At 35.8% G+C, this 26,748-nt stretch overlaps 1 protein-coding gene across 5 annotated transcripts in view; it reads right to left on the bottom strand.

Moving 5' to 3' along the window:
* LOC140501243 (lipoxygenase homology domain-containing protein 1-like) overlaps positions 1 to 26,748 on the bottom strand; it is a 680,545-nt gene that overhangs the window by 532,013 nt on the left and 121,784 nt on the right. For all 5 annotated transcript variants that reach the window (XM_072604606.1, XM_072604605.1, XM_072604607.1 and 2 more), the window contains 6 exons: positions 25,403 to 25,554; positions 23,095 to 23,173; positions 18,990 to 19,065; positions 18,281 to 18,357; positions 18,140 to 18,171; positions 17,322 to 17,451 (listed from right to left, as the gene is read on the bottom strand). In XM_072604606.1, coding sequence (XP_072460707.1) covers positions 17,322 to 17,451; positions 18,140 to 18,171; positions 18,281 to 18,357; positions 18,990 to 19,065; positions 23,095 to 23,173; positions 25,403 to 25,554 — 546 coding nt within the window. The remainder of the gene's footprint in view (positions 1 to 17,321; positions 17,452 to 18,139; positions 18,172 to 18,280; positions 18,358 to 18,989; positions 19,066 to 23,094; positions 23,174 to 25,402; positions 25,555 to 26,748) is intronic.

Genomic DNA, 26,748 nt, shown 5'->3' with positions numbered 1-26,748 from the left:
GAACAGGAGGGAGACCACTCAGTTGCCATATTATTCTTACTCTAGCCAAAAACTGAAGTTCATATTAGACAGAATCATGACCAATAAATCCTAGGAACCACAGAATCTCACCAGAAAACTACCTAGAAGCCCATAAGGAACAAGAAAAGGATACCATACTCTAGCATGGAGTAGCTTCACAGTGCAACCAGAAATGAATCAGAGATACACATAATCCTACAAGACTGCATCTAGAGGAAGAAATAGCACAGGGCTCCTTTGAGAAGGCCCTTTGATGAAGACCTTGGAAGACCTGGGAAGTGGAATTGGATAGTAAACTATGTGGTTCCACAGGGCTGAGACAAGGATAGCTTAGGCCAAGGATGGGGAACCACCTATGGCCTCAAGGCCACGTGTGGCAAAGCCACAGGTTCTTTACTCCTAGCATAAGTTCAGGGACTCTGAAAAGTCCAATTCTGTCCAGTGATGGCAACAAAGACCCTAAATATTCAACACTTTGAAATACAATGATCCAGGAGGGCTGAACCTCAAAAGTTGGAAGGGGACTCAGAAGATCCAGAGCAAGGTAGACAGGATCTACCACTCCAACCAAAAATCCACCCCAAAGAGCATGGACTATTGTTCTGGCAGAAAGTCACAAATATGAACTAAAGCTGGAGATAAGTATAAATAAAACACCAAGTAATATAAAAAATTATTAGAAATCTATAGAAACCCCAAAAGGAATGAGTAACTCTGTAATACTTCTAATCCAAGACTTGAAGGGAAAAAAATTCATTTTTCCACAAAAATTACAAGAGTATCTAGGAGAAATGAAGAGGGAAAAAATGATGTTTCAAGGAAAGAATTGAAAAGGGAACAAAAAGGTTGGAAGAGATCATGACATATTACTGAAACACTGGAACTCTCTGAAAATTAAACTGAAATCAATGACTATGAAATAGCAACAAATATTAGCAAATCAAAAGAGTGAAAAAATAGAAGATTTAAGAAATTCAGTACCAAGAACAACTGACTGGGTCATGAATAGATAGTTTGAGAATCACTGGACTCCCTAAAAACCATAATATTTTAAATGAAAACTCCCCAGATCTATAAAAACTGGAGGGAAAAGTAAAGATGAAAAGAATTGATTGATAATATCCTGAAAGCAACCCCAAAAGAAAAGTCCCAGGGAATATCATAACCCAAATAATAAGTTGTGTCAAAGAAAAAAATACTATAAACATCTTGAAAGAAACAGTTCAGATACTCGGATCACACTAGACATGGCAGTTTCTACTATGAATGAGAGATTTATAATAAAATATCCCCAAAAGCGAAAGATCTAGACTTACAATCAAGAAAAACTTATCTTGTAAATCTGAGTATAATTCTATACAGGGAAAATATGGACCTTTTAACAGAATGGAAAACTTTCAAATAATTCCTGATGAAAATTCCAGACCTAAGTAATAACCTTCAAATAGACATGAGTCCAGAGAAAGCAAGAAAATTCATCTAATGAACAGAAAGAGATGTAGGATGTAGTAGTGCTAGCATTCTAATAGAGAGAAGAAACAAATATCCCTGTAGAACTTTAATGTCTTCAAAGGTACTGATGGAATTTTAGAAGAAAAACAGAGGTCTTGAAGGTGGATTTGTTTTGTTCTGAGATTTTGAAAAAGAGAAAGAGAAAGGAATAAAGAAAAAATAAAGAGTAAGACAGGTAGAACTTGACATTAATCATAAGTTGTATTGAGTGTGAGAAGAAAAGTATGCATACATGGAGGAAGGAATGGGAGGTGGACAACAAATGAACTTCATTCCTATCTGAAATGGACAAAGGAGAATTGAACACACATGGTTTGGCATAGATATACATCAGATTCAATAGGGAAATGAACAGGAATGGTGGGGTGGGTGGCAATGGGTTAATTAGAGATTAATATCCACAAAAAAATAGTCATAAGAGAAACAAATGCTGAACAAACTAATGGTGAAGGGGGGATAAAAAGATGTTTTGTTGTTGTTGTTGTTTTTAAAGATCAAGAATCTTAGGAGGGCAGATGTTTTAGGCTGCCTTTTTGACAATTGTGGAATAGCTGCATAAATTGGAGAATATAAGTGTGTTGTTGTTGTTCAATTGTTTTCAGCTGTGTCCAACTCTTCATGATTCTGTTCAGAATTTTCTTGGCAAAGATACTGGAATGGTTTGCCATTTCCTTTTCTAGCTCATTTTACAGATGAAGAAACTGAGGCAAACAGGATTAAGTGATTTGCTCAGTGTCACACAGCTGATCAGTGTCTGAAGTCAGATTTTTAACTCAGAAAGGGGAGTCTTTCTGATTCCAGGTCCAGCACTCTATCCACTGTGCCATGAAGCTGCCAACACGAATGAAGCAGAATGTTACTGCACCATGAGAAATGGGAAAAGAGAAGATTTGAAAGGATCATAGGTAAAATGAACTAACAAAGAACAAGTTGAGCACAACCAGAAAAATTTATGCAAGAACAACATAAAGAAAAACAACTTTGAAAGATTTAAAAATTCTGAACAAAGAAATGACTATGTCTCCCTAGAGGATCTATGATGAAGCAAATTATTCAGCTTCTAAAAGAGTTGATCAATACAAAGTCCATAAAGATACATGCAATTTTGGAAATAAGTACTGTGTGGATTCATTTTGTTGAAATTACATATTTTTTTATTTCTTTCATTTTTAAGGAGGAAAAGTGGATCAGCAATAGTGAGGGTGGGAGGGAGGGAAGGAGAGATGGGGTGTGTGTGTAAGAGAGAGTGAGAATGAAAGAAAGTGAGAGACAGAGAGAGAGAGAGAAAGAGAGAAAGAGAGAGACAGAGAGAGCACTCTCTTTTAGACACAGAACAACCAGATATGTTGGGCCATGCCTGTAATTCCTGCTACTAAGTAAATCTGAGGGTTACATATTACTTAAAATCTGAAGTTCTGAGCTGCAGGAGGACTAAAAATGCTTGGTATCAATACTAAGTCCAGAATTAATATGATGAGTCTCCTAATTGTTCTCCCAATGGCAGCCTACCATAGTGCCTATCAGGAGAGGTAAATTGGTCCAAGTCAGAAAAATGGAGCATATTAAAGCTTCCATACCAATCAGCACTAGGATCTGGATCTGTCCAATGAGTGACTGCTGCAGTTTCAGTTCAAGCAAGACAGGGAAACAAAGCCCCTCTCCCCCAAAAAAATGCAAAGAAAAGACTTAGAAGTTCAGATGGAAACAGAAAGCAAAACAGTTTTTAGAACACTAATAATTTCTTACATATCGCTGTTTTAGAAAGAAAGCAGGGCAGGGGGGCAGGGCAGGCAGTAATGGGGGCCCAAGATGGCGGACTAAAGGCAGGGACTTATCTAAGTTCTCCCAAATTCCCCACCAAACAACATTAAAATAAAGCCACAAAATGAATTCTGGAATGGCAGAACCAACAAAAGGATGGGATGAAACAATTTTTCCAGCTCAAGACAAATGAGAAGGTTGGTTAAAAAAAGCCTGTCTCACTGCGGTAAGAGTAAAACACAGTCCAACAGTCCAGCTCAGGTCACCCCAGCAAGCCAGCAGCAAACCTTGAAGGCAACTGAATCAGCAGCTGTAGCTTCTGGAACTCTCAGCCCACAGATGGCAAAAGGCTTATGCAATAAGTCAGAAGAAGATTATGGGGGACCCTTTGTGAACGTACAGGACACTGTGGCATTGCCGATATTCAATTTCCAGTTGAAGCTGCAGAGTAAAAAGAGTTCTCACTAGAGAACACAGAAGAAAAGAAGCACAGATCTTGGGCATAATTCTAGGATGGAAAAGAGTACATGTGGCCATTCAAATATCAGAGCACAGGCCAGGAGAGGAGTGACCAGACCTCTCATTCAATCATATCACCTTGGAAGTACTGAAAACTTACAGACCCCTAGAATTAGGTCTGAGAACATCAGAACAAAAAAAAAAAACCCTGAAGCTTGAGACAGTGCACCCCCCATCTTGGGAGTAGAGTCCAACTTTAATATAAAGTTAAAAGTCAAGAAATAGCCTGCGGAAATAATCAAACAACACAAAAATAACCTGACCATGGAAAGTTATTATGGTGATAGGGAAAATCCAAACACAAACTCAGAAGAAGACAACAAAGCTAATATCCAAAGCCTCAAAGAAAAATGTGAATTGGCCTCAGCACCTCCCCCTCAAAAAAAGAATTCTGGATGAGCTCCAAAAGGAATTTTAAAATCAAATACGAGAGATAAAAGAAAAATTGAGAAAATAAATGCAAGTGATGTTAAAGAAGACACAAAAAATACTGAAGAAAATAACACCTTAAAAACAGAATAGGTCAAAGGGTAAAAGAGGCACAAAAGTCCACTGAAGAGAAGAATTCTTTAAAAAGCAGAATTGCTCCATGAAAAAGGACATATAAAAGCTCACTGAAAAATATAATTCCTTAAAAACTAGAATTGAGCAAGTGGAAGCTAATGACTTTATGAGAAATCAAGAAACAATGAAACAAAGTCAAAGAATAAAAAAAATAGAAGAAAATGTGAAATATGTCTTTGAAAATACATGACCTGGAAAACACATCAAGGTGAGATAATTTAATAACTGTTGTACTACTTGAAAGCTGTAAAGAAAAAAAAGCTTAGATACAATATTACAAGAAATTATCAAGAAAACTGCTCTGATATGATAAAAGGAGAGGCTAAAATAGAAAATGAAAGACTGCCAATAATCACCTCCTGAAAGAGATCCTAAAATGAAAAATCCCAGAAATATTACAGTCAAATTCCAGGGCTCCCAGGTTAAGAAGAAAATATTGCAAGCATCCAGAAAAAAAAAAAACACAATTCAAATGAAGCCACAGTCAGGATAACACAAGATTTAGCAGCTTCTTCATTAAAGGATTGGAGGACTTAAAATACGATATTCTGTAAGACAAAGGAGCTAGTACTACAACCAAGCATCATGTACCCAGCAAAATGGAATACAATCCTTCAGGGGAAAAAAATGAAATAAATGGCTTTTAAACATTCTGATGAAAAGACTAGAGCTGAAAAGAAAACTTGACTTTTAAATATGACTGAAGGGAAACATAAAAAGGTAAACAGGAAAGATAAGTCATAAAAGATTCAATAAAGTTAAACTATTTGTATTCCTACATGAGAAGATGATACTTGTAATTCCAAAGAATTTTATCATTATTAGAGCAGTTAGAAGGAGTCTACAAAGTGAAAGGGCATGGGTGTGAGTAAACTATTATGCAATGGTATCTAAAAAAAATATTAAGGGGTGAGAAGGACGGATGCACTGGGAGAAGGGACAAGGGAGAGGTAGAATTGTGTGAATTATCTCATATAAAAAATGTGAAAAAGAGTTTTTATAGTAGAGGGGAAAGTGTGTGTGGGGGTGGGGTGGCAGACAATGCTAGGACGTTATTCTCATTGGAACTAGTTGAAAGAAGGAATGATATATTACTCAGTTGCATATGGAAATCTATCATACCCTACAGAGAAGTTAGAGGGGAAAAGAAAAAGAAAAGGGGGAGGCTGATAGAAGGGACAATGAATTGGGGAAGGTGGTAGTCAGGAGCAAAACACTTATGAGGAGGGACAGGATAAAAAGAAAGAGAGAGAAGGGTATACTGGAGAAAAGTAGGATGGAGGGAAATATATAGTGGTTCTCTTTGTGAAACAATTTTTACAGTAACTTTCTTTGAAAAAGGCCTCATTTCTCCAATATATAGTGAACTGAGTCAAATTTATAACAATTCAAGTCATTCCCCAACTGATAAATGTTCAAAGGATATGAACAGGCAGTTTTTAGATGAAGATATCAAAGTTATCTATAGTCATTTTCACTATTAATTACATAAGTATAAATTAAAACAACTCTGAGGTACCACCTCTCACCTATCAGATTGGCTATAATATGACAAAAAAGGAAACTGACAAATGTTAAAGGGGATATGGGACAATTGGAACACAAATACTGTTGACAGAGTTGTGAATTGATCCAACCATTCTGGAGAGCAATTTGAAACTATATCGAAAGGGTTATAAAACCATGCAAACGCTTTGGCCCAGCAATACCACTACTAGGTCTATAACCCAAAGAAATTTTTTTAAAAGAAGGAAAAGGTCTTATATGCACAAAAATGTTTATGACAGCTTTTTTTGTGGTGGCAAAGAACTGGAAATTGAGGAGATGCCCATTAATTGGGAAATAGATGAACAAGTTGTGGTATATGATTGTGACACAGTATGCTTTAAGAAAAGACAAGCAGGATGCCTTTAGAAAAATCCAAAAAAACCCTCATATGAACTGAAATAAAGTAAAGAGACAAGAACCAAGAGAATATTGTACGCGGCAACAATATTGAAGGAGCTCAGCAATACAATGATCAGAGACAATTTTGAAGTACTTACGATTAAAAACTGCTATCTATGTTCAGAAAAAGGATGAAGTCAGAATGCATGTCAAAGCATATTTTTTTAATTTCTCTATTTTTCCTGGAGGGGGGGTTGTCTATTTTCTTTTACAACATGACTAAAATGGAAATGTGATGTGCAAGACTGAACATGTATAAATTATATCAAAGTGCATGCTTTCTCAAGGAGGGGACAGGGAAGGGAAGCAGGGAGAGAACCCAAAATTTTAAAAACAATATTAAAAACTGTTTTCACATGTAATTGAAAAAAATATTTTTTTAAGAAAAAAGCAAGCAATATGAAATGAAGATGGATGGTTTCACATAGCATCTTTATTTTGTATTCTGTTGTAGGTGTGGAAAGGCTTCTTCATTGATATTTTGGTTCAGATTTAAAAAAAAAAAAACTTTTAAAATGGTTAATCTGTAAACTGGTGGTGTTCTTGGCTACCATCTCTCTCCAATAAGTAAAGAGATCAAGTGTATCTGTGGCTTTTGGTTCTCTATCTTGTGGTAACTATTTTCCATGGATTAAGTTTTTACAAGAAATAGTGATGATCAAGGTTATTTGGCCTTTTTTCCGTTTCCCATTGTTTTGCCCTAATTGCTTATTTGAATAGTTCAGCTTAAAGTTGTAACAGCTGTATACAATATGTTCTCATCTGTACTAGTTCTTCTGATATAATATTGATTCTGACCTCTTGTCTAATTAGTTAATGCCCTTACTGTATAAAAATACTTGATTCTGATACACAAAAATATTTATAGCAGTTCTTTTCTAGGAGCAAAGAATTAGAAATTGAGGGGTTGCCCATCAATTGGGGAATGGCTAAACAAGTTGTGATTACATGATTGTGATGGAATGCTATTGTACTGTAAGAAATGATGAGCAGGATACTCTCAGAGAAATCTGGAAAGACTTGCATGGGCTGTTGCAAAATGAAATGTACTATATAAAATAACAGCAATATTGTAAGATGATCAGTTGTGAATGACTTAGCTATTCTCAGTAATAAGATGATCCAAGAAAACTCTGAAGGACTTATGATGAAAAATGTTATCCATCCCCAGAAAAAAACTGATGGTGTCTGAACACAGACTGAAGTATACATTTTTTGGTTTTATTTTTCTTGAGTTTCCTTTCGTCTATGTTTTCTTTCACAGCATAGCTATTATGGATATTTTTTGCATGACGACACAGAAACAATGTTTGTTGAATTGCTTGCCTTCTCAAGGGGGAGGAGGGGAGGGAGGGAGGGAGAGAATTTGGAGCTCAAAATTTTAAATATGAATGTTAAATGTTTTTACATGTAACTGGTGAAAAATAAAACACTGGATTAAAAATACATATTTGGTTCTGATATGCCAATATCAGTAAACAATTCTTTCTTGTCTGCCAGAGTCCAGCTCTCTGACTCTATTCTGGAAGAAAATATTCATAGTATATAAGTATGAGATGCAAGTAAGTAGGGTTGAATGGATAAAAGGAAAGGAAGAGAACAGGAAAGGGAATAAGCATTTATACAGTGCTTCCTATGTGCCAGGCACTTTGCTAATTACTTTTCAAATATTATTTCCCTAAACAAATATCATCTCATTTGATCCTCACAATAACCCTCAGGGTAGGCACTATTATAATACCCATTTTGTAATTGTGAAACTGAGGCAAAAAAGGTTAAATGACTTGCCCAGCAACACACAGCTAGGAAAGACCTGAGGCAGATTTTAACTTGGGTTTTCCTGACTCCAGGCCCAATGCTGTATTCATATTTATTAAGTAATTATTATGTACCAAGAACTGAGTTAAGTGTGGGGGATACAAATCTGATGTTGTTTAGTTGTTTCAATCACATCTAAATCTTTGTTACCTCATTTGGGGTTTTTCTTATCAAAGATACAGCAGTACTGTCATTTCCTTCTCCAGTTAATTTTACAGATGAGGAAGCTGAGGCAAACAGGGTTAAGTGACTTGCCCAGGGTCACACAGCCAGTTAAGTGTCCAAATTTGAACTCAGGGAGTGGTGACTTCCTGACTCCAGACTGAACACTCTATAACCTGAGCCACCTTGCTGCCCCAAGGAATACAAATAGAACAAAGCAACAACAGTCCCTGCCCTTCCTGGTCACTTGTATGGAACTCCTTTCTTTTCTTTCTTTAAAATTTATTTATTTTTAGTTTTCAACATTCATTTCCACAAGATTTTGAGTCCCAAATTTTCTCCCCATCTCTCCCCTCTCCACCCCAAAACACCATGCACTCTGATTACCCCTTCCCCAAATCTGTCCTCCCTTCTATCACACCCCTCCTTTCTCTTATCCCCATCTCCTCTCTTTTCTTGTAGGGCAAGATAGATTTCTATACCCTATTACCTGTATTTCTTATTTCTTAGTTGCATGTAAAAGCAATTCTCAATATTTATTCCTAAAACTTTGAGTTCCAATTTCTCTCGCTTCCTTCCTCCCCACCCATCCCCACTGAGAAGGCAAGCAACTCAATGGAGGCTATACATGTATAGTTATGCAAAAGACTTCCATAATAGTCATGTTGTAAAAGAGTAACTATATTTCCCTCCATCCTATCCTGACCCACCATTTATTCTATTCCGTCTTTTGACCTTGTCCCTCCCCTAAAGTGTTTACTTCTAATTACTCCCTCCTCCCATTTAGCCTCCTTTCTTTCATCCCTTCTCCCCACTTATCCCCTTCTCCCCTACTTTCCTGTAGTGTAAGAGATTTTCATAACAATTGATTATGCATGTTGTTCCCTCCTTAAGCCAAATGTGATGAGAGTAAGCTTCACCTTTTGCTTCTCACCACCCCCCTTTTCCCCTCCATTGAAAAAGGTTTTTCTTGCCTCTTTTATTAGTGATAATTTGCCCCATTCCATTTCTCCCTTTCTCCTCCCAATATATTCCTCTCTCATCCCTTAATTTTATTTTTTTAGATATCATCCCTTCTTATTCAACTCATCCGGTGCCCTCTGTCTATAAATATGTCTGTGTGTGTGTGTGTGTGTGTGTGTGTAAGCTCTCCAACTATCCAAATACTGAGAAAAGTCTCAAGAGTTACAAATATGATCTTTCCATGTAGGAATGTAAACCATTCAACTTTAGTAAATCCCTTATGATTTCTCTTTCCTGTTTTCCTTTTCACGCTTCTCTTGATTCTTGTGTTTGAAAGTCAAATTTTCTATTCGATGCTGGTCTTTTCATCAAGAATGCTTGAAAGTCTTCTATATCATTGAAAAACCATTTTTCCCCTAAAATATTATACTCAGTTTTGCTGGGTAGGTGATTCTTGGTTTTAATCCTAGCTCCTTTGACCTTTGGAATATCATAGTCCAAGCCTTGCTGTCCTTTAATGTAGAAGCTGATAGATCTTGTGTTATCCTGATTGTATTTCCACAATACTCAAATTGTTTCTTTCTGGCTGCTTGCAATATTTTCACCTTGACCTGGGAACTCTGGAATTTGGCTATAACATACCTAGGAGTTTTTCTTTTGGGATCTCTTTCAATAGGTGATCAGTAGATTCTTTCAATATTTATTTTACCCTTTGGTTCTAGAATATCAGGACAGTTTTCCTTGATAATTTCATGAAAGATGGTGTCTAGGCTCTTTTTCTGATTATGGTTTTCAGGTAATCCCATAATTTTTAAATTGTTTCTCCTGGATCTATTTTGCAGGTCAGTTGTTTTTCCAATGAGATATTTCACACTCTTCTATTTTTTTCATTCTTCTGGTTTTGTTTTGCAATTTCTTGGTTTCTTGTAAAGTCATAACTTCCATGTGCTCCATTCTAATTTTTAAAGAACTATTTTCTCCAGGAGCTTTTGAACCTCCTTTTCCATTTGGCTAATTCTGCTTTTTAAAGCATTCATCTCCTCATTAGCTTTTTGGACTCTTTTTGCCCTTTGGGTTAGTCTATTTTTAAAAGTATTATTTTCTTCAGCATTTTTTGGGGTCTCCTTTAGCAAGCTGTTGACTTGTTTTTCATGATTTTCTTGCATCATTCTCATTTCTCTTCCCAATTTTTCCTCCGCCTCTCTTATCTGATTTTCAAAATCCTTTTTGAGCTCTTCCATGGCCTGAGACCATTGCATATTTATTTTGGAGATTTTAGATGCAGAAGTCTTGACTTTTATGTCTTCCTCTGATGGTATGCATTGTTCTTCCTCATCTGAAAGGATATAAGAAAATATCTGTTTACCAGGAAAGTAACCTTCTATAGTCTTATTTTTTTTTCCCCTTTTGTGGGTATTTTCCCAACCAGTTACTTGACTTTTGAGTCCTTTGTCAAGAGGAGGGTATACTCTAGGGACTTGTAAGTTCTTAATTCTTCCAAAGTGGTGCAATCAAGGGAGGGGAGTTTACTCCTCTCCTGCCCTGGGAGCAATCACAAGCTTTTCTGCCCAGGATCTGCAAGTAGAATTCCCTCTCCAGAGCCTCCACCAGTTCCACCAGCCAGTTCTCTTTCCCACCCCAGGACCTCTGCTCAGTGCTAAGATTCAGATCAGCAGCTCAATTCCCTCAGAGTCTTTAGGCTGAGGGTTCCAAAAATGGATGTTGCCACCACCTGGGGACACCTGGGGCTGTGAGTAGGGCAGGACCCTGCTCCTTCTCACCCAGATGAAAGAGTTTTCTCACTGACCTTTGAAGCTATCTTTGAAATTTGTGGGTGGAGTAATCTGAGAACTGCAGCTGCTGTCCAGGATTCCGTACCCTGAAGCCTGCTCCAGTCCTGTCAGAGCTGTGCCACATGACCACGGCTGGGCTGCACTCCATGGCCTGCCCTTCACCCCGAACCTAGTGTGATAGACTTTTCCTGTCAGCCTTCCAGGTTGTCTTGGGCTGGAAATCTCTTTCACTCCATTGTTTTGTGACTTCTGCTGCTCTAGAATTTGTATAGAGTCATTTTTTTTATAGGTATTTAATGGACTGCAGGAGGAGAGCTTCTACAGGTCCCTCCTTCTACTCTGTCATCTTGGCTCTGCCCCTGTGGAAGTCCTTCTTTACTCAGGGTATTGTGTCCAATGATTCTATGTGAGAATCTTGGATTCCATTTCCAGAACCACTTTTCCCTCTAATTGGTGACTTTTCACCTTATCTTGCCCATATCTAGGCCTTCACCTCACTTTCAGACCATCTCCATGCCAAGGCTCACCCCATATCCTTTTCCATCCCTTTTTTATATATTACTTTGCCCCCATTAGATTCTAAGCCCCCATATGGCAGACACTGTCTTATTTATTTATATTTTTATCCTCAACTCTTAGCACAATGCCTAGCACATAATAAGTGCTTAGTAAATGCCGTCTATCTATCTATCTATCCATCTATCTATAGTTTACATTCTATTAGAGAAGAACACCCATGAAAGAGAATAATGGACAAATAGGGAAAAAGATACACTCTCTCCAAGAACAATGGTAGAGTTAATTGGATCCTACTTCCTTTTTCTAGAGCTTGGAGGGGGGCAGATTATCAAGGTAGAATAGAAAAGGATTCTGAAATATTTATAACAACCCTCTTTGTGGTAGCAAAGACCTGCAAATTACAGAGATGCCCACCAACTGGGGAATGGCTGAACAAGTTGTATATGATTGCAATGCAATACTACTGTGCTGTAAAAATTGATGAGCTCCTTGATCTCAGAAAAACATGCATAAACTTGCATGAAAGAACAAAGAGCAAAATGAGCAGAACTAAGAAAAGATTGTGTACTGAAATAGCAATATTGTTTTAAAAGTGACTTTGAGCTAATAAGTCATTTTGAGTCTTATAGTCAAGTTAACTACAAAGGACATAAGAAGAAAGACACTATCTGCATCCAGAGAAAGAACTGATAAATAGAAGTACATATAGAATGATTATACATGTGTATATGTGTATATATATGTCTAATGGTAACCATCTCTAGGTTAAGGGAGGGGGAAGAAAAAAGGAAAAAAGAAAGTTACATGAGAACTTTATTATATATTTAAAAGGAATATCAAGATGTACATAATAGACTTGTAGTTTCATGTGGAATCATTTTTTTATTACACTCTGTTATGGAAATGTGTGTTTCATTCCACAAATTAAAAAAAAGAAGAGGAAAAAAAATTTTTTAAAGGAAAGGGTACAGTGTGCAAAAGTATCTCCAAGGCAGTAAAATCTCTGGAGGAGCTTGCAGGAGAGTTGAGAGTGAACTGAAGCATGGCTGGGACTTTTCCTGAAATAGTAGTTGGTCTAGAAAAGGCAGTCACCAATCAGAAGAGGCAGGGCAGAAGTGTCTCCAGGATGGAAAAATACAAGCCTTTAATCTTTTCCATTTCTCAAACTTAAAACTTGTTTATCACCATTCTTATTCTAGTGATATTAAATATTACCCAAACTTATCCCCTTATTTGTATTCTTTTAACCAGTGACAAAGTCCACTAGCAGAGTAACTTAGAAGCTAGGAGGAGCTAATCAAAAATTCTCAACTGCATAAAGAAAACAAAGCAATTAGAGATGATGCAGTAACAGAAATTGATGCTGTCCATGCTAAGCAGAGAAGGGGAAATGTCAGAGCCCAAATACTCAGGAACCCCATGAAGATTAAAAACCACTCAAGATCAAATAGCTATTAACTGCTTGAGAGTATGGGAAGTGATGGAAATCCTGGAATTATAGCAGGAAGCACAGTGCTATCAAGCTGAAGAGAACTTCAGAGGTTATCCAGTTCGAACCTAATGATTTATGAAACTAAACTTTGCAAAGGCCAATTAACCAGACTACAGTCATACAAGTAGGCAACGACAGAGTTCCTCAAAATAGTTCTCCTGATTCAATCCAGTATTCCTTTACTAACTCATTTTTCTAGAGTATTTAAGGGCTACAGAGGTTTTTCTTTTCTCTCATAAACAAGACTGTGTGTGAAGTCATGTAAATATCCTATACTCATTTTAGAGATTAACAAGCTGAGGCTTAGAGAACTAAGGCGATTTGCCTGTACTACTCATCCAGTTATTAAACATCACGTTGCAGATACAGAGGCAGCTCTCCTGACTTCGGATCACTGTTCTTTACATGATAGCATGCTATCTCCTATATATAGTTTCATAATATTTCTCTTGCTTGAGTTTCTTTCCTTCTTAATCTGCAAGCTCTTGACAATTAGCAAAGAAAAGCCTCAGCTCAGCAAATCATTAAATGAACAGCTGGAAAGAAGTAGAGTTAAAAGTTGACTTGTACATAAGAGGACAAAGAGGTGGGCAGGGCGTCTTCCACCCTCTGGAACTTATTTAAGAGAGCTAGCATAATCAGCATTGCTAATCAAGGTTTCCCATTGGTTTATCCCATTCACTATCACCATCCTCATCTCCTAAACACATCCTCTCCACCTACTTACTATACTCTCTGCAGTGACTTAAAAAGAATAAATAATAGTATGTCTCATCTAAATCCCTCACCTAATCAAAGAGGAAACTGAGATTCAAAGAAGTCAATTAATTTGCCCAAGGCAATAAAAATTGAGCAAGGATTTTTTTGTTTGTTTGCATTTCTTGGTAACCCTAGTTCTTAGTAAAGTGTCTGGTATACAGTAGGCACTTAATAAATGACTAGTTGCCAAGCCCCAGAAATTTGCTTTCCTGGTTATCAACACAAACATACTTTTTAATACTTGTAAATATGTACTTAAAACATTTTCTAAATACTACTTTATAAATATACAAGTGAAATACTTTGTATATTCTAATGCTTACAAAACTGTAATAAGATACTTAATAGGATCATAAATGTAGAGCTATAAGAGATCTTAAAAGTCCTCTGATCCAAATCATACTGGTTTTCAGATAAGTCATCTGAGGCTTAGAAAGGATGAGGGACTTACTCAAGATCACAAGACTTTTAAATGACAGTCGTTAAATCATTCATCTGAATCCAAAATTCTTTTCACAAAGTAATATAGTTTAAAAATCCATTTCCTTAAAATTATACCATGAGTAAAATAATGTGAGTTATTGTCATTCTCATTTTACAAAGGAAGTTTAGAATGATTATAAAGTATTTCATCATTTTCACCCAGGTAGAAGAGTTTCAAATGCACGGTTTTTTTTTCTCCAAAGTCAGTCCTCATTATTATAACATGCTAACTTTACACAAGTCGTCATAGGCAGTTAGGTGACACAGGTTTCAAGAGTGCTGAATCTGGAGTCTGAAACACCTGATTTCAAATTCTGCATCAGACCTTTACTAGTTATATGAAAAAGAACAAGTTACTTAGGAGCTTTCAGTCTCAGTTTGTTCATCGGTAAAATAGGCACAATAATAGCACCTACCTCACAGGGTTATTGGAAGGTTCAGATGAGACCTTATACAACAAAGCATTTTGCTTTATAGAGTATGTTAGAGAGGCACAAAACTTACCGACACATAAACATTAATTTTCAGAATCATAAATAGGATAGACATAGACACATACGTGGATGTCTAGACAAACTCATCAGATGTTTTGGAAGAAAACAGCACCATACTGCTGGCTACTAGGGTGTGATGCATCCCACTAAATAGCCTGATTAACCCTTTTAGGATGTCAGGCACCCCAGATTTGTAGGTGGCACGCTTGAATCCATAGGATGAACAGTTCTTGAATGAGCCTCTTCACACACACAGGAGACGAGTACAATGGACATAGGCTGCCACAGGAAGCTGATTTTGCCAGCAAGGCTGTTAAAAATCTCAGCAGGAATCCTATGAAACCGACTCAGCCATAAATCTATCCATCAAGAATTTAGTGTTAAAAATCAAATAGCTTTACTTGTTGGTTCAGTCTGGATGTGGAGCCTTGGGGATGAACATGAGGCAAAGAAGTAACTGGTAGAAGATTTTTGTTTCTGTCCTTGTTTTGCTTGATTATTATTTTTTTAGTAGCTCATAGCTGATGATCATAAAATGAAAACTCCCTTTGGGATTTCCTGGACATTCTGCTGCTGGGCAACCACTTTTAGACCCCACGGTACCACAAAATGGTTCAATAGTCTTAGAGAAATGAGCAATCCAGCTCTGAGTCATGCAAGTGGTGGAACTTACATCCAGCTGGATAACCAGCTGGAAGGATTGATATGTGAGTGGGGAATCAAAACTTTGCTGCCTATTTTATGCATTGAAAAATCTTATGCCACGAAGACCCTCTTCAGAGCTTTCATTGGCAAGTTGTCCATAGATCAGTGCTGTCTATTATAACACACTCCAAAGATGTAAAAAACTGCCTCACAGTGAGGATTTATGGGCCACTGAACATCAGGAAACCACACTGCATGCAATTATCAAAAGGCCCGCTATTGCCAGAGGAATGCCAGCTAAGCCATCGAATTCTATTCACCTCCCCTAAGCACCTACCTGCTTTGGACTGCCCATTGTGGTTTACACAGTACTAGCACATTCAAGATGACTGAGAGCTCTTCAGGGCAAGACTCCCTCCCTGCCCCCCATTTTGACAGTTACAAGCTCTATCCATAGATCTTTATTGACTTTCATGAGCTATTATTTATTACCAACTTTAATCCACTGAAATTCAAGAGGACTTAAAAGGAAAAAAAGAGAGTATATTAGAGAGAAGCACAGCATGCAATATTTAGAAAAGAGAATGTTTTAGTCAGAGAAAAGATTAGGCATCAGATGGTTGTAGGAAACATGCAGCACTCTTAACTGGTAGGTCTAAAAAAGAGTTGGCCCAAGAACTGGGTGTTATCAACTATGCTATGTTGTGCAGCGGATAAAATATTCTATTAGAAAGAAGTCAATTTGGGGCAAGGAAGGGTATTAACATAAAGGACCTAGTTTTGGATTTTTTGTCTATGAAGTCTCAACTGTTTGAAATTGAGTCCTACAAGAGTTATATTTTTGCTTCCTAAAAACAATCAATGCCCAGAACTTATATTTTATCCTTTTGTTAAAGAACGCCAAGTTCCAACTTCTTCAACACATCTTATTCCATAACATGGTGGCACTGTTTGGACATCTTTTAACACTGCACATGATGATCGTGCATGTTAATGGAGACACACTCTTTCCTCTAATCTGTCTAAAATAATCTTACTTAACTTACTTAGCTAGAAACATAATCACATTGATCCTCGACTCAAAAATCTTCAGTGGCCCCCTATTATCAAATGAATACAATATAAAGTCCTGTGCCAGAGATTCAAAGTCCTCCATGATATGACCTACTTTTCCAATATATTTCTGTCTTTGACATGCTCTGTGCTCCAGGGAAAACAGACTACTATCTACCCAATAAGGATGCAACTGTGCTCTTTAGTCACCATATTTCTGCTTATGTTTTTCTCTGCGTCTGGAATGATCATACCTTAAGCTGCTGAAGTTTCATCTACTGTTAAAAATGCAATGCAAGGGTTAAATGTTCCATAATTTCCCCCTCACCACGTCAGTAATGACCTTCTCCTTCAGACCTCACTTTTTCTTGGAACTTCCTAACACATCTGTCATATAATTTTATATGTTATAGTCTCTGGTGTTCATGTCATCTTCCAACTAAACTGAAAACTTTATATAGGTAAGGGGATATATCATGTGTGTATGTGTATGTATATATGTGTATGTAACATATGCACACATATATACATATATAAATGGAGAGAAAGAAAGGAGAAATGGAAATAGATGCATATAGATACATGTATATTCATATAAATAGATTATATATATGTATGTATGTACATATAGTTATAGCTAGATGGATAGAACTCAGATTTTAATAAATGCTTAATAAATGGAACTGTCAAAAAAAGAGAATGCGGTGGGTCTAATTCTTGTCCAAAACTACCTGGCACTTAAATGTAATAAAATTGAGTCTCAAAATCTGCAACCCGTATCCACCACACCGCCACATGCTCTAGTCAAATGCATACCATTTTTGTCTGTCTTTTCTCCAAGAGCATCAACTGTGCCATCTGGGTGGAGACGGACAAAACCTCCACTTAGTTGGTTGTAGAACTGAAGAGTGTTTCCTTTCTTTAATTTCCAACTTTCAGCAGTCCACTGATTAAAAAAAAGAGAGAGACACACACACACATACCTGTATCACCCAAGCAATAATCACAGCACTAAGGTTGACTATGAACATGCTGGCATAGTTTGGAATAGCAAAGTATGACAGATTCTCCATATAGAAGGCAAAAGAAAAACATTTATTCCGACACCAGAAAGCCAAATCCCAACACCAGAAAGCCAAATCTGTCATAGTAGCCAAGAAGTCAATACACATTATTACTGCAGGGGATAACACCATTTCCACACTTCCCCTCCCCACTTTCCACAAACAAACAAAATAAATACAGGCATGAGCTTAGCTGTCTGCTTGCCTGTATCCTCTTTCTCCCTCTACTCTAACTGCTCTCAATAACTTCCTCTCAATTCTGCTCCACCCTTCCTGTTCCACCTATTCAACAAGCTCCTCCTACCACATGTGACTTAGATTTCCACTTAAATTTCTCAGATCACATGGGCCTCTTAAGGAATGGGAAAGATCTTCCCATTTAAATTACCATTACAATAACAACAATGGAAACAAAAATGTTAAAACTAATATGAGAAGGCACAAAGGGGGAAATACCACATAGAAACAAACACTGCATACAAAATTTATGTCCTGTTTTGTTTTACCACTTATAAAATGGCTATTTGAAAACTGTATACACTAATTTAAAACTCAAAACAAAGACCTTACTGCTTCTTTTCTTTGAAGTTCTAACTTTTCCCCTGTGGAGATAAAAGAAAAAAAGAACTGTTAACTTTAGAAATCTCATGGCTTCTATAGTAGCAATAGTAAAAGCAAATTCCCCAAGACACTCAGGTGTTCAGCACTTACTCCCAAAGAAGGTGCTATTATCACTAGGGTACAGTTCTCTAATAATTTTTCCATCATCCTCTCCATGATCCAGCCATCTACAAAGAGAAAAAGAACTCAATTATGTTTAATGCTCAAAATGACCTATCTTTGACACTTAGCCAACCAAGTCTAAAATAATGGATAGAAGATATTGGTGAGAGTAATCCATTTCCAGTGGGTACAAGGAAGGATAGGGAGAAGGAATGCAGAGGACCAAGAGGGGGATAACTGATTCTCTACCTGAATCTGTCATAGAAGTCCACAAGCAGCCAGGAAAATAAACCTGTACTGCCAGAGTTAATGTCAAAGTAGTTCAATGAATTAACAGTCCTAATGAGGTCAAGGTAATAAAGTCAGTGTTATGTGGGCCAGTGGTTTGCTCTGTTACTTGGCCACAAAAACTACAGCCATATCTCTAATCAGTGATATCACAAATGCACTATTACAGAAGGAACCAGAAAGGAGAGAATTTAAATTAAAATAGGCTAGAAATATGGCATTTCAAAAATGTTTGTAATTTTTCTACATGAAAAGAATCTAAAAAAATAATAAATTATCCAGGTATAAATTACCAAGGACCAGAGACAATAGAAAGTGGCTAGTTTTCAAATATACAAAAACTATGAACCAGAGAATATATCACAAAGGCGCACATTGAGTTGGATTGCATACATACATACTCTAATACCTGTGACACAAGAAGGCATATTCAAGATCTGTGGTATGGTCTTTGATCACGATATCATCCAGAAACCAACCATTTCCTGAATAAAAATTGAAAGAAAGGAAAATGTAATGTTAACATGAATTATTAATGGATCAGGTTGATATTCAAGAAGAATTAATGTGGTTTTAGATACAGAGTGAATGTAAAGTTCTTATTAAACAAATTTTAAACAGGTTGAAAAATTATACTTATAGAAATGATGAACTAGTTGATTTTAGAAAAATATGAAAAGACTTGCATGAAATAATAAAGAGTGAAATGAGCAGAGGCAAGAGAACATTGTACATGTTATAGCAATATTGCTCAAAGAACAGTGGTGAATGAGTAAGTTATTCTGAGCATTATAAACACTCAAATCAACTATGAAGGACCCATGAAGGAAGATACTATCCACCACCAGAAAGAGAACTGATAAATAAAAGTATGCATAGTATTGTTTTACAGATAGACAGACAGACACAGACAGATATGTATGTATATATCAGATGGTAGACTTCTCTAGTGTGAAGTGAGGAGGGAGAGAAGGAGACAGTTTGGAATTTTAAATGCAACCAAAAAAAATAAATTAAAATTTAAAAAAGTCAAACTTATGAGAAAGAAACTTTAAGCAGCACACAAACAAGGTATATGAAACTTTTAACTCTTGTATCTCTAGCCTGATTCTTTTATGATATATGTTTTAATAGGACTTTTGAAACGGTGGAATTTGTTTAAAATGAAAAAAAAACCATTTATTAAGATTCCACAGATTCCACTAGGTGCTCAGAGATGATAAACTCTCTCTGCTCTCAAGCTGATGACAGTCTAATTGGGGAGATGTAGAGTGTATTCAAATAGCCAAAGTTGAATCATAGTATGATACCAAGTACATACTATAGGCCTAGAGATGGACTATGCCATTAGACAATCAGCCTAATAATGCTTGAAGGAATTCACCACCGATGGGAACTCAAGATGCTTTTTTTTTTTAAACCACAAACACTTTTGAAGACCATTAACCAAGGCTTAAAAGGACTGCAATTTGCACTGGTGAAATCACAGGTCCTTTAAGCACTGAAGCATTGAGGTAAGATGCGAAGTGCACCTAGGAGTCATGAGGAGGGGGAGATTATATCTTGCTAAAAGGATCAAGGAAGAAGTTCAAAATACTCTAAAGTGGCTAGTAAATACTGTCATAAAATGCATTCACCATTATGACCCTAAATTCCCATAAAAATATGACCTTGCTGAATAAACGGCAATTTTAGTATTCTTGATTCAAACATATATACACAAAAAGCTATAAAAGATGAAACTTAAATATAATTTTTAAAAAATATAAAAATAAAGGATAAGTTGTCATTGGATTTGCAAAAGAATTTATGCTAACAGCCGGGGATACAGAGAAAGCCAAAAGATAGTCCTGACCCCAAGGAGCTCATAGACTAATGGTAAAGAAAACAAGAAAATAAATAAGCGCAGACAAGGTTATACGGCATAAATTGGAGATAATCCAAATAAAGGAAGGCACTAGCATTAAGGAGTATTAGGAAAAGCTAAGTAGATGAAAAAGAGTTCCAAATTACCCATAATAACAGAAATGTAAATGTTGCAAAAAACAAAACAAAAACAAAACAAAACTTTGAGGTTTTATGTTACATCCAGCAAATTAATAAAGATGAGAAAAAATGCAAAAGATCAATGCTGGGAAGCTATGGACAGGTACATTAATGCACCCTTCTCATCTGGCTACAATACTTTGGGACTTTTCCACCATTCCTTCACGTCAGGTACCTTCCCCAGCACACATATATACTCCCTATTCAGGTCCCTTTTATGTGTTGTCCTCCCTACTTAGATTGTAAGCATTTTCAGGGCAAGAAATGTCTTTCTTTTTTCTATTTGCTCCCCAGCACTTAGCACAATGCCTGACACATAGTGCTTAATAAATGTTTGTGGATTGACTGATTGATAGATAATGCATTGAACTGTTATTTGGTACAACCATTCTAGAAATCTATTCGTAATTAAGCTAATAAAATGTAAACCCAGTGCTACGTAGGTATATATAGCCCAAGGAGCTCAATGACAAAAAGAAAGAATCTATATCCACCAAAAATACTTATGGCAGCACTCTGTGGTAACAAAGACCTAGAAGCAAAGTAGATACCCATAAATTTGGAAATGGATAAATAAGCTGTAGTAAAGTATGTAACCTAGCAGTATAATGCTGTAAGAAATGAAAAACAAAATAAAGAGAAGCATAAAAATATTTATATGAACTGTTGCAAAATAAAGTTAAGCAAAGCCAGGGGAAAATAAAACCTTACGCAATGACTACAACACTATAAATGGAAACAATGGAAAAAAACAATCAAAACTGGATGTTGCAAAATTATGGAGAAAAGGTTTGGCCCCAAAAAAGAGATATTAGGAGACACATTTCCCTTGCTCTTTTACAGAAGTAGGGATCCATGGGTATGAAACATTACATATAACAGATTTTTATATGCTAATTGATTTAACTGCTTTTTTCTCTTTTTTTATTTAAAAAAAATTCTTTTTTTTTTTATAAAGGTGTCTCTCTGGGAAGAGGGAGAAGGAAGAAACAGGAATTAAAATAAATGATTATAAAAACAAAATATATCAGTAGAAAAGATTAAATTATGAGTTTATTATAAGTATGTAACAGTTTCAATATTTTTGTTTCTAAAATACACTGAAAGTTACTACAAATGAAAGGTAAACATGTTCCTTAAAAATATTTTCATATAAAACCAAAGGGAATGAATCCGTGGATAAATAATCAATATGAATAGTGGTAATAGTATTAATAATATTTAGCATTTATACAATGCTTTATAGATTGCAAAGTGGTTCATACATATCTCATTTAATCCTCACAGCAACCTTGGGAGGCATGCATTCCCATCTTACAGATAAGGAAAAAAGAGGCAAAGTGAAATGTCTACAAAAAACATCAGCGTCTGAGGCAGGATTTGACCTCAAGTTTTCCGGCTCCAAGTCTACTGCTCCATTTACATCATGATATGTCCTAGCCATGAACCTCTGTTCAAGTCATTCTTACTCTCTGAGACTGCTTCTTCAGCTATGAAATGAAGTTAATAATACCTATAGAGTCTAACTCAGAGGATTATTGTGAGATTCGAATCAGATAATGCACATAAAATAGTTTGCAAACCTGCAAGTGTGGTATTCCTATCAACTAGCGCCATCATTACCCAAATCTCTCCAGATTCCAAGTCCAGAGCTCTTTCTTCCTTTATACCCCCCACACTGCCTTCAGGAACACAGAAGGAAGTAACAGCCTCTGCGGGATCAGTTTTACATACCCTAAACTATTAGTGACAACAAAGGTCACATTCCTATGACCAGAAGCAATGAACTTCACAATTTAGTCTTGGGCTTTTGATGTTCATCAGATTCATCACTTCAGAACTGAGGTTCAGTGATGTCCCCTTACACATAGAATCAATATGTTATGGATGGCATCAGTCAAAACCAGACCTCTTGTCAGAAGATGGATACTTTTACAAATGGCAATTAAGATTCAGTAGCTTTTTTTTATTTTTTCCCTGAAGTCCAACTTTAGTAATCTGGAGTTTTAAGTACTAGATGTATGTATAAGAATCAAGCATATAATGTTCCATGTAGAAAAAAATTACCAGAGATTTTTGATCAGATTCCTATTAAAATTATAGCACCCTTTAAGGAGTCATGAAATTATCAGATGAAATTCTCATAAAGGAAAGCACCACAGATCACAGTATTCTGACCACAGGAGTTCATAAGATCTGGCTATGTATAAAACGTCCATTGTATTTTTATTCCTTTCTCATTCTTCTTTTGTTAAAAGATATATTTTAAAAATACACCTCTCTAAAATCTAGTGAACATTTGGAGAGGTTATTTATATTTAGGTATTAAGAAGTTAAATTGTTTTCTTAATAAACACAACATATCTCAGTCACAACACTGGTCATCAACATTTTATAAATACACATGATGTTTCTCATAAATACAGTAGAAACTGATCACTAGATATACGTATGTAGAAATGTCTCACCTGAGCCAAGTCCATCATGTGCTATAACAACCTTGTACAAATACCCAAGATGCACAGCTTCAAGGGAGAAGATGTCAGTCTGCAACCAATTAATAAAAGCATAATTAAATCCAGGTGATATTTCCAGCTTTCTAACAACACTGCAAAGTACAATAATACTAAAACAGGTAAGGCAAAATTAAATTCATTGATATGATTCTAATTAGGTGACAAGCAAAAGAACAAAACATAATTTTATGAGTATAACCAAAAGTTTTCAAGTATTTATTTTTTTCTCATTTTATCAATACACAAATGATATGGTATACAGAGGTGGCAATTTTATATATATTTAATTATATATTATTGTATTATAATTATATAATATATAACATTATATCTATAATATATTATAATATAACAAATGTTATAATATAAATAAAATATAAAAATATAATCTATATTAATTATATATACATATAATTAATTATAATAAAGATAATCTATATTAATTATATATACATATAATTACATAAATAAGTGTGTTATAATAATTATGGTAGTTTCTTCAAATGTTTAGGAGTTTATATTTATTTCAGAATTGTAATCCTTTACCTTAGAAACAATGCTGTTAGAGCAAATCAATCCAAAGTTCATTTCAGGGGACTTGCTTTGCCTAACTAAGTTTTGTTTAACTAGGCATATTTGTCAAAAGAGTTTTGAGGTTTTTTCCAAGTGGTGAAGGGTAGAAAGGAGAGAAAATAAATGCTTGCTAATTTTTAAAAATAAAATTTAATTTACATAAAAGTAAATTTATAACTCTGACACAAAAGAAGGCAGAGCTTTGGTGACAGAGATAAGAATTGTTCCACTCAAAAAAAGATGTGCCTATCTTGTTGTGGTTTGTACATGTACAGGAAAAAGTGATAAGTCTCAAGATACTTTTTATATGAAAATCAATATAACAATTTGGTCCTGGATTAGATCCTGGCAAGATACAAGTCCCTATTACTGGATGACCAGAACACTAAGATGAAAACAAAACACCTACAAGATTCTCTCCTTAGGGTATACACCTAATAGTGATATTGATGGTACAAAGGGTATATATGGTTTAATAGCTTTGGGGGTATATTTCAAATAATTTAGCAGAATGGTTGACCCAGTTCATAACTTCACCAACAGTACATTTGCCTGTTTTCCCACAAACCCTCCAGCATTTGTCATTTTCACTTTTGTGTCAACTAAGCTGCTCTGATGAATGTAAGGTGGAAAGCATCAAAGTTGCTTTAATTTACATTTCTCTAATTATTCATGATTTAAAGGATTTTTTTCATAGGGTTATTGGCAGCTTGTATTTCTCCCTTTGAAAATTGCTTACTCATATCCTTTGACCATTATTAGTTAAGAATGATCCTTATTCTTATAGATTTGAAACAGTTTCTTATATATGTCTTAGATATAAGACCTTCATCAGAGAAACCTATCATAAAGATTTTTCCCAGTTACCTGTTTCCTTTCTAATATTAACTACATGTGATTTGTTTGTGTAGAAACTTTTTTTTATTTTTAGGTAATCAAAATTGTCTCTTCTATCTTTGTGATCCTGTCAATTGCTCGGTTATGAACTCTTCCCTAGCTATAGATCCAAAAGGCAATTTCTTCATTCTTTCTCTAAATTATTTATAATGGGACCTTTTATAGTCAGATCTTATGTCTGGACCTTATCATGGTGTATGGGGTGAAGTACTACTTTTCAATATTTCGAAGAACTATGATTTCACCTCTGCTTCTACTAATGTAACTTTTAGCCCCTCCACACATTAAAAATAGGCAATTCAAAGAGTTAATAGGACCAAAGAAAAAAAAGAAAAGGATCATGTTGTGGCCAAGCCTATTAACTAACTTAGCTGTCTTGGGCTTCAGATGCTATGTCATCCATCTCCAGACACATGCAAACCCTATCCTGATAGAGAGTAAATTCTATAGCCTGCGCTCCACTGTCATACCCTTAAAAAACCCATGGTCCCCATCAAACCCTAAGGAAAAAAGCAGGACTTAGTGGAAAAGCAAACACCCAGGAGAGCTATGAGCAAAATGCTTTGTGACACATCTTTTTCACTTAATAAAATGAATGCAAATACAGCATGTAATTAAATATAGCATTAAATCCACCTCATGCATTCATTACTTAGTAATAATTATTATATATTCACACTGAACAATAAATATTAAAAGCAAATATTCAGAGAATAATTACTCCCAGTCATATAGTGTAAAGGTAGGGTATTTTTTCTTAGATTCAGAGAAATGGATTTTGCTCACTCACTTGTCCTTTTATAAATTTCTTGGGGTTCTTTGATCTAATCAGTTGCCTGGAACCTGTATCTCCTTTCTCTCCATAGATAGAAATGTAGACTCTGGATTCTGTCCCAGCATTCCAGCACTCTCCTGTTGTCACACGCACCTCATACACTGTCACTGATGAGAAAAGGAAATTATGCTTTACATCGCGAACACTGCTGACTTGAGAGAATCATGTGGACATAGGAAAAAAAATCACCCACATCCATCAATTGTAATGGGTGCTAGTGCAGAATTTGCATTTTCATAAGAAATATTTTCTAGCATAAAATGCAATGAAGTAAAACCTTGTTTTGATTGCATGAATATTTTTTCCCTAGGTTGTCACAATGGGAAATGAAAGCTGAAATCCAGCGTAAATGAATCACAGTTTGGCAATAAAGCTCCATTTGGAGTAATTACATGGCAAAATATTTTTCTTTAAAAAAAAATCTGTGTAAATCTAAGATCCCAGGTACTTCCTAGCATCTACTACATAGCAGTACCAGAGTGCCAAGCATGTATTAACCATTAGAAGAGGCATTACTTTCATTTTTCAGACTTGCCAATATACTTAGTCTGCCTTGAAGTATGAACAACCTGCCACAGAGCTTAGTGTCTTAAAGATTTCATTTCCTCTTTTTCCAAATAGATGGTGTTGCTTAAACGTGCCATAAATAGTAACTGTGGATCACTCTTATGGCCACAGTCAGAATGACAATTCTTTTACTTTCAGGATGGGAATTTAGAAAGTAAACAGGTAAGAAAAATAAAGGAGCTTCAGAATCTTCCTTAATATATTCACACATGCACCCCGTAAATTGAAATAGATGATGGTTACTTCATTAAAATGGCACTCTACCTGAGAAAGACAGAAGCATATATGACTGCTCATAGCTTTCTCTAGTCACACTCATTGTAAACCATCTTGAGACACATTTCATACACAAGGAGAGCAGGTAAATATCATATTTCTTTCTTTGGCCTGACATGATAATAACTGCCTCATGCTTTCACCTTCATGTACACAAAGGAAAACAATATTACGAAAGAGAAAATAAAGCTATCTTTCTTAATTCTGCCTTTGTGGTTTATACATCAGGACAATTAAGTTACACAATAGATAGAGCACTGGGCCTAGACTCAGCAGGACCTAAGTTCAAATCTGGCCTCAGACTCTTATTAGTTGTGAGACTCAGGGCAAGTCCTTTAACCTCTGTTTGCCTCAGTTTTCTCAATTGTAAAATGAGAATAATGACAACATCTACCTCCCAGGGTGGTTGCAAAGTGCTTAGAACTTTAGTAAAGCCTTAACATATGCTTGTTTCCTTC

Source organism: Notamacropus eugenii, chromosome 4 (assembly GCF_028372415.1).
Source record: "Notamacropus eugenii isolate mMacEug1 chromosome 4, mMacEug1.pri_v2, whole genome shotgun sequence".
In the NCBI taxonomy this organism is placed as follows: Eukaryota; Metazoa; Chordata; class Mammalia; order Diprotodontia; family Macropodidae; genus Notamacropus; species Notamacropus eugenii.
The sequence above is the reverse complement of the archived record's forward strand: the minus strand, read 5'-3'. Positions and strand labels throughout refer to the sequence as shown.